Raw genomic sequence first — 13,319 nt, 5'->3', positions numbered from 1 at the left:
ACACACACACACACACACACACACACACACACACACACACACACACACACACACACACCCTGATCCACGGGCTCCCAAGGCTGTGGGAACCCATAGTCGCGTCTCCGCCCACCCACAGACCTCCTGCGATCTTGGGGCCCAGATCCCTTACCATGTTTTTCTCATTTCCTGCCCACTTCCGGAAGATCTGCAGGGACTGGCCAGCATGCAGCATCCCTGGTGTGGCAAACACAACCTGCGGGCAGGTATGGGGTCAGGGCGGCAGATCGTGGCCCGAGCCCTGCCACAGGACCCAGCCGACCCCTACCTTTCTCCCAGAGACCTGAGCGGGGATCTTCACATGCCCCACCAGGGCCTCACCATGGGACCCGGGTTGTCAGCAAATGCCCGGTCAAAGGCCTTAATGTGTTTAAACTCGAACATGTTCCTCTGAACGAAGGTCTTCCTGATCTTCTGGTTGGTCCAGGTGATGAACAGCTTGTAGTAGTGGTTGGCCTTCTCCGTGAGCCCCGTGGAGAAGTAGATGGGCACCTTCAGGTTCATGCGTTCCCTGTGCACAGAGCCCAGTCAGCGCAGAGGCCACAGTGCAGGACACCATCAGGTCACCTGGAATATGATCTCCAACCCCCAACCACAGACCTGAACCCTCAGTCTGTGTCCTATAAACACTGGGGCTCGCACCAGCCCGGAGCGCTGTGAGGAGGCTTGGTGGGGCCAGCGACCCAACACAGCCGACTACTAGTGCTGATGTGACGGCGCAGCCTCAGACCCGTGGCTGGACCTCCCTGGCCAGCAAGGCAGCCAACAGGGCCACCACCGCCGCACCCATGATGGCCAGTAGTAACCCATCAGCTCTCGCACCTCTTCCACCGCCCCTCAGGGAAGGCCTTGTGCCAGCACTCACCAGAAGGTCTCCAGCAGGATGCAGAGCTCCTGTGCCCGGCCCAGTGCAAACACAGGAATCAGTACCTAAGAGCAGGTAAGGCTGACTCAAGTGGGGGCCTCTGGCCATGCCACTCAACCCTGGACACCACAGGCAGCAGACTGCTTGCTGGTCCCATCTTTGTGGGCAGCAGCTACTATGAAGACTGTGTCTGCTGGTGAGTTTGAGAGCCAGGGACATCACCTGCCAAGAAAGCTCACCAGGCTTCCCCTGGGGAAGTTCTACTCTCAGACCCAAGAAGACACCAGGGAAGCACAGGAGTGCTCCATGACCCTTACGGATCTGAGATGCACGGGGCCCGCAAACACCTAAGGAGTCCTTAGTCTTTCTCCTCAGAGCCAAGCTAACAGCACCAGCACCCCCAGGCACCCTGACCGCCCAGGGCAGAAACCCCAGGGCTGGCCCGCAGCTGCTACCTTTCCACCACGCTCCACAGTCTCATGGACTTTCTTTAGGAAGTCCCGCTCTCGGCAGCGCTTGGAGTCCCGGATGGTTGTGGCGTATGTGGACTCTGTGATGAGCAGGTTTGGCCGGCACCTGTCAATCCATGCAGCCCTGGAACAGAGGTGGGCACAGCCGTGGTGGGAGTGCCCATGGCTGCACAACCAGGCCTGACAAAGTGGGTCCTAGGCCTGTTCATAGTCACCTTCCTGTCAGACACTACAGTACATCCTAGAGGGGGCGGTCCCGGGAGTGGCGCTCTTAGCCTGGACCTGTGCCTGCCGCTGAGCTGTGAGGAGGGGCACTGGACAGCACCGCCTGCTCAGGGTCTACCACTGGCACACCTCACAGGCCTGCAGGCTTGAGGGGAAAACACAATGAAGACTGAGCCCTACTTACCCCAAATGCCGGTCTGGGGTCATGTTATAATCTCCCTGGCAAAGAAAGTAACAGTCAAGAGAGCACCTCTGCTACTGACGGCTTGGCCCAAGCCCCAAGCCCTTCCACTGACCGTGTACACCACAGACTCGGAGCCCACTTTGATCTGGAACATGGCCGCCCCCAGCACATGGCCTGCATAGTAGGCCTTGATTTCAAGTTCGTCATCCACCTGCAGAGGAGAACATGCACTCAGGCCTGCAGAGCACGGGCAGGGTCGGGGCAATGCGACCAGACGGGTCATCCAAGCCACCCATCCATGCCTGTTTCCCACGTGGTGTCCAGGATTCAACCAAAAGCAATCACAGAGGAGAAGCAATGTGGACAGAAAAGCAGAGAGAAGATAAATATCTAAGGTTCTAAAACCAGAGTTTCCAGATACAGCCTTTTTTTGTTGGTTATGGGCCCTGAACTCTGGGCCTAGGCGCTGTCCCTCAGCAATTCACCTCAAGGCTAGCGCTCTACCACTTGAGCCACAGCACCACTTCTGGATTTTTCTGCTTATATAGTGCTGAGGAATCAAACCCAGGGCCCCATGCATGTGAGGCAAGTACTCTACCAGTGAGCCACCTTCCCATCCCTCCAGATAGAACTTTAAGAAGCCTGTGAAGAGCTGAGTACCAGTGGCTCACACCTGTAATCCTACCTACTCAGGAGGCTGATATGAAGGAGGACTGCGGCTCAAAGCCAGCCTGGGCAGAGAAGCCCATGAGATTTTTTTTTTCTGGTGTTGGTCGTGGGGCTTGAACTTGGCCTGGCACTGTCCCTCAGCTCTTCAGCTCAAGGCTAACACTCTACCACTTGAACCACAGCGCCACTTCCAGTTTTCTGGTGGTTTATTGGAGCTAAGAGTCTCATGGTCTCTCCTGCCTGAGCTGGCTTTGAACTGTGATCTTCAGATCTCAGCCTCCTGAGTAGCTAGGATTACAGGCGTAAGCCACCGGCGCCAAGCCACCAGCGCCTGGCCTACCCAAGAGATTCTTATCTTCAATAAACTATTCAGAAAAGGCTGGAAGTAGCACTGTGACCCAAATGTTAGAGCGCTAGCCTTGAGCACAAAGAGGCTCAGGGACAGCACCCAGGACCAGCAAAAAAAAAAAAAAAAAAAAAAACACCTTGTGAAAATGTCAGGAAGTAAATAAATGTGGCAGGCAGGACAGGCTCACACCTATAGTCCTAGCTACTTAGCAGGTTGAGATAGGAGGGTCACAGTTGAAGTGGGCATACACATCCAAGAGACTCTTATCTGTAACCAGCAAAGAGCTAAAAGCAGAGTTGTGGCCCAAGTGGCAGAGTGCCAGCCCTTGAGCAAAAGAACTATGGGACACGCCAGGCCCTTGAGTTCAAGCCCCACTACTGGCTAAGTAAGTAAATCCAAAAAGAACAATTAAAAAAAACAAAAAACAGAAACAGGGCTGTGAAGGTGGCTCAGTGGTAGAGCGCTTGCCTTGCATGCATGAGGCCCTGAGTTCGATTCCTCAGCACCACGTAAGCAGAAAAAGCCAGAAGTGGCGCTGTGGCTCAAGTAGTAGAGCGCTAGTCTTAAGCTGAAGAGCTGAGGGACAGCGCCCAGGCCCAGAGTTAAGGCACCACAACCGACAAAAAAAGAAAATGAAAAAGAAAGAAACAGACAAAACAAATAGGAAGAAAATAGCAAAGTGATACAGCTAAACCCAAAGTAATCTTACTAGATATAGAATCTAACAGCATTAGATGGTAAAAGTACCATTTAAAAATAGGTTTATTGGGTTGTGGTTTCAAAAGAAAACTACCTGCCGCTCAAAAGAACATTTAAAATATAACTCAGAAGCCGGGCACAGGTGGCTCACGCCTGTAATCCTAGCTACTCAGGAGGCTGAGATCTGAGAATTGTGGTTCAAAGCCAGCCCAGGCAGGAAAGTCTGTGAGATTTCTATCTCTAATTAACTACCAGAAAACTGGAAGTGGCACTGTGGCTCAGAGTGGTAGAGTGCTAGTGCAAAAGAACTCAGGGACAGTGCCCAGGCTGAGTTCAAGCCAAATGGCTGAAAAAAATAAAATAAAATAAAAAATTAAGAAGAGTACCAATGTACAATAAGAAATGTACTCATAGCTGGCACCAGTGGCTTACACCTGTCATCCTAGCTACTCAGGAGGCTGAGATCTGATGATCGCGGTTCAACGCCAGCCCGGGCAGAAAAGTCCGTGAGACTCTTATCTCCAATGAACCACCAGAAAAACGGAAGTGGTGCTGTGGCTCAAGTGGTAGAGTGTTAGCCTTGAGCTGAAGAGCTGAGGGACAGCGCCCAGGCCCAGAGCTCAAGCCCCACGACTGACAAAAAAAAAAAAAGATTATTGTCAAGGTGATGTACAGAAGGGTTAGTTACATATGTAAGGTAATGAGTACATTTCTTTTTTTCTTTTTTTTTTCTTTTTTGGTGGGTCATGGCGCTTGAACCTTGGGCCTGGGCGCTGTCCCTCAGCTCTTCAGCTCAATGTGAGCGCTCTACCACTTGAGCCATAGCGCCACTTCTGGTTTTCTGGTGGTTAAGTGTGGATAAGAGTCTCACAGACTTTCTTGCCCGGGCTGCTTTGAACCGCAATCCTCAGATCTCAGCCTCCTGAGTAGCTAGGATTACAGGCGTGAGCCACCAGTACCCAGTGACAATAAAATTAAATAAGTAAATAATAATGCAGAAAGGTTAGAATTTTTAAAATGAGAAAAGATAACACTATGAAAATACTCGCCAAAGGTGGGTGGGCCACATAGCATGGCTCATGCCTACAATTTTAGCTACTCAGTAGGCTAAGATCTGAGGATCATGGTTCGAAGCCAAACCAGACAGTAAAGTCCATGAGATTCTTACCTCCAATTAGCTATCAAAAATGCCAGAAATGGAGCTGTGGCTCTAAAGCACTAGTATTGAGCAAAAAAGTTTAGGGACAGCATCCTGGCCCTGAGTTCAAGTCCCAGAACCAACACACACACACACACACACACGCATACACGCATGCACGCATGCACGCATGCACGCGCACACACACACACACACACACACACACACACACACACATTGGTGGGATCTGATCTAACTATATTAGCTGAAAAGTAGCCTTTAAGATTTTTAGAAAGCATTATTTAAGATAAACATAAGGAGGGGCTGGGAATGTGGCTCAGTGGTAGAGTACTTACCTAGCATGCATGAAGTCCTGGGTTCCATTCCTCAGTACACATACACAAAAAAAGCCAGAAGTCCCATGTAATCGAAACCTCTCTGTATGGTATTTACACACACACACACACACACACACACACACACACACGCATGCACGCACGCACTCACGCACGCACGCCAGAAGTGGCGCTGTGGCTCAAGTGGTAGAGTGCTTGCCTTGCATGCTCAAGGCCCTGGGTTCGATTCCTTAGCACCACATAAGCAAAAAGAAAAAAGCTGGAAGTGGCGCTGTGGCTCAAGTGGTAGAGCGCTAGCCTTGAGCTGAAGAGCTGAGGGATAGCACCCAGGCCCAGAGTTCAGGCCCCACGACCGGCCCCCCCCCCAAAAAAAAAAAAGGATAGCAAGTTGGGCACTCTGAAGGTTAAGGCAAAGGACTGCACGTTTGTGTGCGTGCACACACACAGATTTTTGTGAGAAATTTTGCCAAACCTCACTTGTCATCTGCCTGTTAAAATCCTTCGCTCCTCCTCGACCTCACCTCAAGCCTGGGGCTTGTTTTCTTGCCACCTGGCTCCATCTTCCCACCCAACCAACACACACTATGGGTCCCAGAAGTTAAGCATGTGCCAGGCCGCCAGCCGCTCTCTTGGCACAAGTGTTCTTCCAGGAGAATGTCAGTCTGGCCTCTCAATGCTGCCTGCGGACAGAGGCAGGAGAAGTCCACCTGCCCCTCCCATAAATGCCCCCCAGGATAAATGCCAGTGCCCACAGCCCCTCCCGGCGGGCCAGGCCCAGGGTCCCCAGGCCTTCCAGACTGTGTGCAGGGGGGAGGGGTTGGTGCGGGGGGGGGGGGGACAGACGGACTCTGACCTGGACGGTCTGGTGCAGGTGGACAGCCACCACCTTTTTCATGCAGTCTTTGATCATCTGTGACGTGAAGAAGTTGGCCTCCCCCTTCTTGTCCACGGCGATCTTGCGGTAGTCCTCCAGCAGGATGGGGCAGATGGCCTGCGTGGGGTGGGTCATGTAGATGGGCCCGTCGTAGCCCACCATCTCACTGAAGTACGGGAGTGCCCCACAGTGGTCCAGGTGGAAGTGGCTGAGAGACGTGGCACCAGTCAGCATGGGGCCCCTCCGGCCTCGCCCGCCCACAGCGGCCCCAGGCTCCTACGCCACTGTGCTCGTTTACTGGAGCCTACTATATGTCAGAACTACCTTGGCTACTGAAAAGTTACAGAAAAACAAAATATGAAAACCACTATCTTCCTAAATGCATTTTAAATGCTTATCAAAACACCGTGCATATCAACAGTTAGAACCTGTACAGTCAGCCGGGCACCAGTGGCTCACACCTGTAATCCTAGCCAGTCAGGCGGCTGAGATCTGAGGATTGCCATTCAAAGCCAGTCCAGACATGAAATTATCTACAATTAACCACTAAAAAGCCAGAAGTGGAGCTGTGGCTCCAGTGGTAAAGAACTAGTGTTGAGCACAAAAAAACTCAACAACAGTGTCCAGGACCTGAGTCAAGCTCTAAGACCAGGCATGGGGTGTATGGGGGAAACTTATACAACTGGGCACCAGTGGCTTATGCCTATAATGACTCTCCAGAAGACCTCAGAGGATCCCAGTTTGAAGGCAGCCAAGCAAGCCAAATCCAAGACACTTTTCACTAGTTACCCAGCAAAAAGCTACCACAGTGCTGTGTGCCAGTGGCTCACACTTGTGATCCTAGTTACTTAGGAAGCTAAGGGATCAAGGTCTGAAACCAGGCAAGGCAGGAAAGTCTGTGAGACTCCTATCTCCGATTAACCATCAAGACACAGGAAGTGAATTTGTGGCTCAAGTGGTATAGCACCAGCCTTCAATGAAGAAGACAGCGTCCAGGTCATCAGTTCAAGCCCAACTACCAGCCCACACGTGTGCACATGCACACACACACACACACACACACACACACACACACACACACACAGCTAGAACTGGAGACATGGCTTAAGTGGCAGAACACCAGTTGTGAGCAAAATGCAAGAATGCAAGTCCCTTAATTCAAGCCCTAGTACTAGCATAAAATGAACAAAAAATTACAAACCTGTACAGCTGATGGTTCATGCCTATAATCCTAGCTACACAGAGGGTGACATCAGAGGGTCAAGGTTCAAAGCCAGCCTAGGCAGTCAAATTTGAGAGACTCTTACCTCCAATTAACAACAAAGGGCTGGAGGTATAGATCAGGTAGTAGAGTTACCTGCCTAGCAAGTGTGAAAGCCCTGAATTCCACCCCCCCAGACACAAATTAACCAGCAAAAAGCTGGGACTGAAGGCATGACTCAAGTTGTAGAGCATCAGCTATGAGCAAAATAGCTGAGCAAGAGCTTAAGGTTGAGTTCAAGCCCCAGTACTAACACCCAAAAAAGGGAGGAAAAAAGAAAGAAAAGAAAAACAAAACAAAACAAAAACAGCGGAACAGTGACACTTGCATGAACAAGGCAGCAAAGAGGAGCGTGGAATACCGCCGTGGGAAGCACCGCCATTGTCTTGGCAGGTGGACAGGACATCCTCCTGAGAGCAGAAGGGGCTGGGGGAAGTTCTGGAGAGACCCCGGGCAGAGAGGGCATAAAGAGCACTTGACCGTGGCAAGCAGCCTGCCATCCAGTCCTGAAGGAACCAGCGTCATGGGAGCCTGAGCAGCTTGGACACCGGCTCCTGAGAGGAGCTGCTTCCAGCCTAACAGCCTCCTCTGACTATTGGGGAAACAGAAAATGGTCACCAGGGTGAGGCCAAGCAGACTATACAACAGCAGGTGCTATCTGCAGCCTGTCTGGATGGACCACGAGGGTGGGCGCGGGCAGAGGAGACACGGGGAGCCTCCCTGGGCTCAGCCCCACCACGGGGCGGAGATGGCAGTCAGTGGCTGGACCATCAACTACAGCTTTAGGGTCAGGGCAGCTCAGACATCTACAGAGGCAAGCCTTAGCATTAGGAACAGGAGACCACGAGGCCTAGGGGCAAGGGCTGGAGGGTGAAGTAGAAAGAATGTGAACAGAAGGCACAGGCGCTGTTGCCAAGTACCGTGAGAGGTCCAGAGAACGGACAGAACCAGGGAGCAGCCCAAGTACAATGAGAGGTCCAGAGAATGGACAGGACCAAGGAGCAGCCCAAGTACCATGAGAGGTCCAGAGAACGGACAGGACCAGGGAACAGCCCAAGTACAATGAGAGGTCCAGAGAATGGACGGGACCAGGGAACAGCCCAAGTACCGTGAGAGGTCCAGAGAACGGACAGAACCAGGGAGCAGCCCAAGTACAATGAGAGGTCCAGAGAATGGACGGGACCAGGGAACAGCCCAAGTACAATGAGAGGTCCAGAGAATGGACGGGACCAGGGAGCAGCCCAAGTACCATGAGAGGTCCAGAGAACGGACAGAACCAGGGAGCAGCCCAAGTACAATGAGAGGTCCAGAGAATGGACAGGACCAAGGAGCAGCCCAAGTACAATGAGAGGTCCAGAGAATGGAGAGAACCAGGGAGCAGCCCAAGTACCGTGAGAGGTCCAGAGAACGGACAGGACCAGGGAACAGCCCAAGTACAATGAGAGGTCCAGAGAATGGACAGGACCAGGGAGCAGCCCAAGTACAATGAGAGGTCCAGAGAACGGACAGGACCAGGGAGCAGCCCAAGTACAATGAGAGGTCCAGAGAATGGACAGGACCAGGGAACAGCCCAAGTACAATGAGAGGTCCAGAGAACGGACAGGACCAGGGAGCAGCCCAAGTACAATGAGAGGTCCAGAGAATGGACGGGACCAGGGAGCAGCCCAAGTACAATGAGAGGTCCAGAGAATGGACAGGACCAGGGAGCAGCCCAAGTACAATGAGAGGTCCAGAGAACGGACAGGACCAAGGAGCAGCCCTGATTTAACAGCTGGCACTGGTGCGCAGCCCCTCTCTCCTCAGTCTGGACCACCCTGGCTCAACCTCAGCTTCCGGAACCACCTGCCAGGCTCTTGTCCATAGCCCTTGGGGGACAGCCAACAGGAATGATTGGCGTGGAAAGAGGCTCATGACCACCTTGAGGGGACAGAGGCACATGGGGACAGAACTCACTACCAACTGGCTGCCAACACACCACAGCCTATGGCCTCCAAAGGCAGGGAGCCCCTGACGGCGGTTACCTGATGATCACGCAGTCCAGGAAGTCAGTCAGCCGGCCATTCTGGGTGATGTAGGAGAAGTCAGGAAAACGCCTCTGAGGAGAAGCCAAGAGACAGTCAGAACACGGCAGGCGGCATGGGGTCTCCAGACAGCAGCATGGGGCAGCTGACACCACAGAGGGTAGCTCTGGGGGACGGGGGCACCTGCACCGTGGCACTTGGAAGGCAGTGGCTCACAGCCTCTAGGCAAGGCTGAGCTTGATGGCCAAGGCCACCAGTGACCCCCTACTCACTGCTATCTGAACAGGAAACCGCCCAGCCTGCACGGCTTGCTCAGCTTCGCCCGAATAGCTGGGCACGGCATCCTGCACGTACACAGCTGTTTAGGTGTGCTTGCCACTGCCCATCTGCCCTGTCTGTCCCTGCTCCAAGGCCGAAGGCCCCTCCAGTGGCTACAAGGAACAGGTGAGTAATGGCCCCTTGCTGCCCTCTGGAACACCAAAGACTCACGTCGTCGTTGAAGCCCATGTGCATCCCACAGTCCAGCATGACGTTCTTGCCGGCGATGGAGACCAGAATGCAGCTTCGGCCCACATCCTGGCCAGCGCCTGCTCCAGCGGGAGGGCAGGTAAGAGGCACCGCTGAGCTCTCCCAGCACCCGTCCTCACTCCTGCCCCTCGCCCACTGCCGCCATGCTTCCCGGCTGGGCAGGGCCCGCCTGAGCTGAGGAACGAATGCCGAGGGAGGGGAAGCACAGGGCCTCGGTCTGCCACAGGGAGCGCACACCGGAGGGGAGCCCAGTGCCCCGCCCCGCCCACGCGCTCTCCCCTCCGGGCCTCTCACACCTAAGGCCCAGCCACTGCTCTGTGCGGTGCCGTAATGCTCCCTACCAGCTCAGTCAGAGTCTTCCTGGACCCTCTGCTGGGTCAGTCAGCGGCCAGTCAGGCCTCGCCTGGAACTGGACCCCAGTGGGTAACATGCCTCCTAGCACACAGCACAAGGACCTGAGTATGACCAGTAACTGGCCACGGCACAGAGGCTTCGCGCTGGGCAGTGGGCAGCCCAGCTCCACGCCGCTCTGCCCACGTGTGAATCCTCAGCTGCCCCAACTGGGTTCCCTCCCACTCTTTGTTTTTTTTTTTTTTGGTGCCTGTATTGGGCCTTGAACTCAGGGCCTGGGCACTGTCCATTCATTTTTTCATTCAAGGCTTGGCCTCTACCACTTGAGTCACAGTTCCATTCCCAGCTCTTTGGAAGTTTCGGACTTTCCTGCCCAGGCTAGCTTTGAACCTGAGTCAGCAGAACTATAAGCATGAGCACGGGCACTCGGCCACTCTCGCTCCTCTGAAATCCACACAGGCCAGACAGCTGCTCCAGCCAGGGCAGGCACACCGTGACGTGAGGCCATCCACAGAGACCTGAGAACAGCAAATGACCTGGTTTCCATGCTGAATCCGACATGCCTCCCTCTGCCAGCCACGTGCCCCTAAGCACAATCACAGTGGCCACGTAGCCTCAGGCAGGCGGGCACCCGGCTGGGGGGTGGGGGGACTTCCAAAGGCTCTTCAGCAGGCCTGTCTCCCCTGCCCTGCCGTGCAGCCCTGGGGCAGGTAGGTCTTTGTCTCCTCCTCACTGCAGCTGCACGAGGCCGTGTGGAACCCAAGACCCTCCAGGCCTTCACGGAGGGAAGGACTTCCCTTTCACAAGTTAGGGCCCACAGAAACACAGCCACCAAACAGTGGTCTGGAGTTTGGGGAAGTTTTTTGTTGATTTTCATTTGGAAGAAGGGATACTGGGACTGGGACTTTAACTCCGGGACTGTTTTCCCTCATCATTTCCGAGCTCAAGGCTGGTACTCTACCACTTGAGCCAAATCTCCACTTCCAGAAAAAGCTGATTCCTTGAAAGTAAAAGTCTCAAGGGCTGCTGGATACCAGTGGCCCACACCTGTAATCCTAGTTACTCAGGAGGCTGAGATATGAGGACCGCCATTCACAGCCAACAGCCAGCATGGGCAGAGAGAGTCAATGAAACTCTTATCTCCAATTAACCACCAAAAAACTGGAAGTAGAGCTGTGGCTCAAGTGGTAGAGTGCTAGCCTTGAACTTTTACAAAAGCTCAGGAGGCTGGGAATATGGCTTTTGGTAGAGTGCTTGCCTAGCATGCATGAAGCCCTGGGTTTGAGTCCTCAGTACTACATAAACCGGAAAAATGGGAAGTGACGCTGTGGCTCAAGTGGTAGAGGGCTAGCCTTGAGCAAGAAGCTCAGGGACAGAGAAAGAAAGAAAGAAAGAAAAAGAAAGAAAGAGAGAGAGAGAGAGGTGGAGGGAGGGAGGGAGGGAGGGAGAGCAGGCAAGCAAGCTTGCTCATGGACAGTACCCATACCCTGAGTTCAAGCCCCAGGATTAGCATTAAAAAAAAAAAAGTCTCAAGGGCTTATTGAGATCCTCAGATCTCAGCCTCCTACACCTATAGGAATACAGGTGTAAGCCACTAGCACCCCAACTTTGTGGAGGATGTGTGTGTGTGTGTGTGTGTGTGTGTGTCTGTTGCTGTTGTTTTTATCAGTTGTGGGGCTTGAACTCAGGGCCTGGGCACTGTCCCTGAGCTCTTTTGCTTATGGCTAGCACTCTACCACTTTGAGCCACAGTACCACTTCCAGTTTTATGGTGGCCAATTGGAGAAAAGAGTCTCCCAGACTTTCCTGCCCAGGTGGGGTTTGAACTTCAATTCTCAGATCTCAGCCTCCTGAGTAGCTAGGATTATAGGCATGAGCCATCAGCACCCAGCTCTTTGTGGAGTTTTTGTTTTTGTTTTGTTGTGCCAGTAGTGAGGCCTGAACTCAAAGCCTGTGTTCTTGGCTTTTTTACTCTTTTGCTCACAGCTAACTCTACCACTTGAGTACCAAGTTCAAACCTTTTCTTGGTTAATTGGAAATAAGAGCCTCCTGGATTTTTTTACCCAAGCTGGCTGCAACAACATTTGTTCAATCACAGCCTCCTCAGTAAGTGTGAGCCACTGACATCCAGGCCACAGATGTTTTTCTGGATTCTAAAGCCCAGTTCTTAGGGAAGAGGGCCAACAAAGAAATTGAGTAACGGTGAATTTATTCAAAGTACTTTTTATTCACAAATGAAAACAGCACAATGAATGCTGGTGAAACTGTTAAAAAAAAAAAAGTAACAAGGAAGACTAGGAAGGTGGCTCAGTGGTAGAGCGCTTGCCTAGCATGCATGAAGCCCTGGGTTCCATTCCTCAGCACCATGTACACAGAAAAAGCTGGAAGTGGTGCTGTGACAAAGTTTGGATGAGTGCTATCCTTGAGCAAAAGAAGCTCAGGGACAGTGCCCAGGCCCTGAGTTCAAACTGGTAGGGCACCTGCCTTGAGCATAAGAGCCCTGGGACAGTGCCAAGGCGCTGAGTTCAAGCCCCATGACTGACAAGTAACAAGGAGGAAGCTGAGAGCTTGAAGGAGAAACAACGCTGTATATATATGCGTGCACGCACGTATGTACGTATGCATGCGTGAACAATGATGGAACAATGGCAGCCATTCCTCCCAAAGATCAGGGGACAAAACGTCAACAGAGAGCAGAAGACAGGACTCAGTGAACCCTGTCCACACAGCGCTCGCATCTGTGGTAAGTAAAGCGATTACCCACACAGCCCTGTATGTCACTGATGCAGAAAAGGGAACAAGGGTGCCCAGAAAGTTCAAGCACCATATAGGAGAGACAAAGGCACACGTGCAGCGCCACCCAGGCCGCTGGGTCCCTGGGCCTTAAGTGTTTCCTGCTCCAGACTGTTTAAGGCTGTTAGGACCTTGAGAGCCTGCGCTCTTGTGTCTTACAAAGGGAAAGCTAGTGTTTTCGTGTTGCACACACCAGGTGGGACAAGGTTGGGCTCGGGGCTAGCCAAGGCCACCTAAGCGTGAGCAGCACAGGAGGAAAAGCGGAGCAATCCCGAGGCAGGAGCCGGCCGGGCCCCCAGGGGGTTCTGGGGAGGCCGGTCACGGAGGCGGCCGCGGCCTCGGCCTAGGCCACGGCGGCTTCGCCGCAGCTGCGCTCGGCCGCCTCATCTCCCTCCCAGGGTCAGACCTTCCTACCCCGGCAAGTCCACCGCCTCTGGGAGTCTGCCCCGCTCCAGTCCGCTCCTCCCCGCTCCGGTCCGCTCCTCCCCGCTCCTCCCC

General features: G+C 53.3%; 1 protein-coding gene across 2 annotated transcripts in view; it reads right to left on the bottom strand.

The window, feature by feature from the left end:
• Window positions 1-9,756, bottom strand: part of Cpsf3l (cleavage and polyadenylation specific factor 3-like) — a 13,121-nt gene extending 3,365 nt beyond the window's left edge. For both annotated transcript variants that reach the window (XM_013014195.1, XM_013014196.1), the window contains exons 1-9: window positions 9,640-9,756; window positions 9,151-9,224; window positions 5,848-6,076; window positions 1,896-1,994; window positions 1,784-1,818; window positions 1,360-1,498; window positions 905-969; window positions 361-550; window positions 152-235 (exon numbers count right to left, since the gene is read on the bottom strand). In XM_013014195.1, the coding sequence (XP_012869649.1) occupies window positions 152-235; window positions 361-550; window positions 905-969; window positions 1,360-1,498; window positions 1,784-1,818; window positions 1,896-1,994; window positions 5,848-6,076; window positions 9,151-9,224; window positions 9,640-9,678 (954 nt within the window). In that variant the 5' untranslated portion in view covers window positions 9,679-9,756. The remainder of the gene's footprint in view (window positions 1-151; window positions 236-360; window positions 551-904; window positions 970-1,359; window positions 1,499-1,783; window positions 1,819-1,895; window positions 1,995-5,847; window positions 6,077-9,150; window positions 9,225-9,639) is intronic.
• Window positions 9,757-13,319: the final 3,563 nt, after the last annotated feature.

Source organism: Dipodomys ordii, unplaced genomic scaffold, assembly GCF_000151885.1.
Source record: "Dipodomys ordii isolate 6190 unplaced genomic scaffold, Dord_2.0 Scaffold22, whole genome shotgun sequence".
NCBI classification, from domain to species: domain Eukaryota; kingdom Metazoa; phylum Chordata; class Mammalia; order Rodentia; family Heteromyidae; genus Dipodomys; species Dipodomys ordii.
This window is presented reverse-complemented; position numbering and strand designations above follow the sequence as displayed.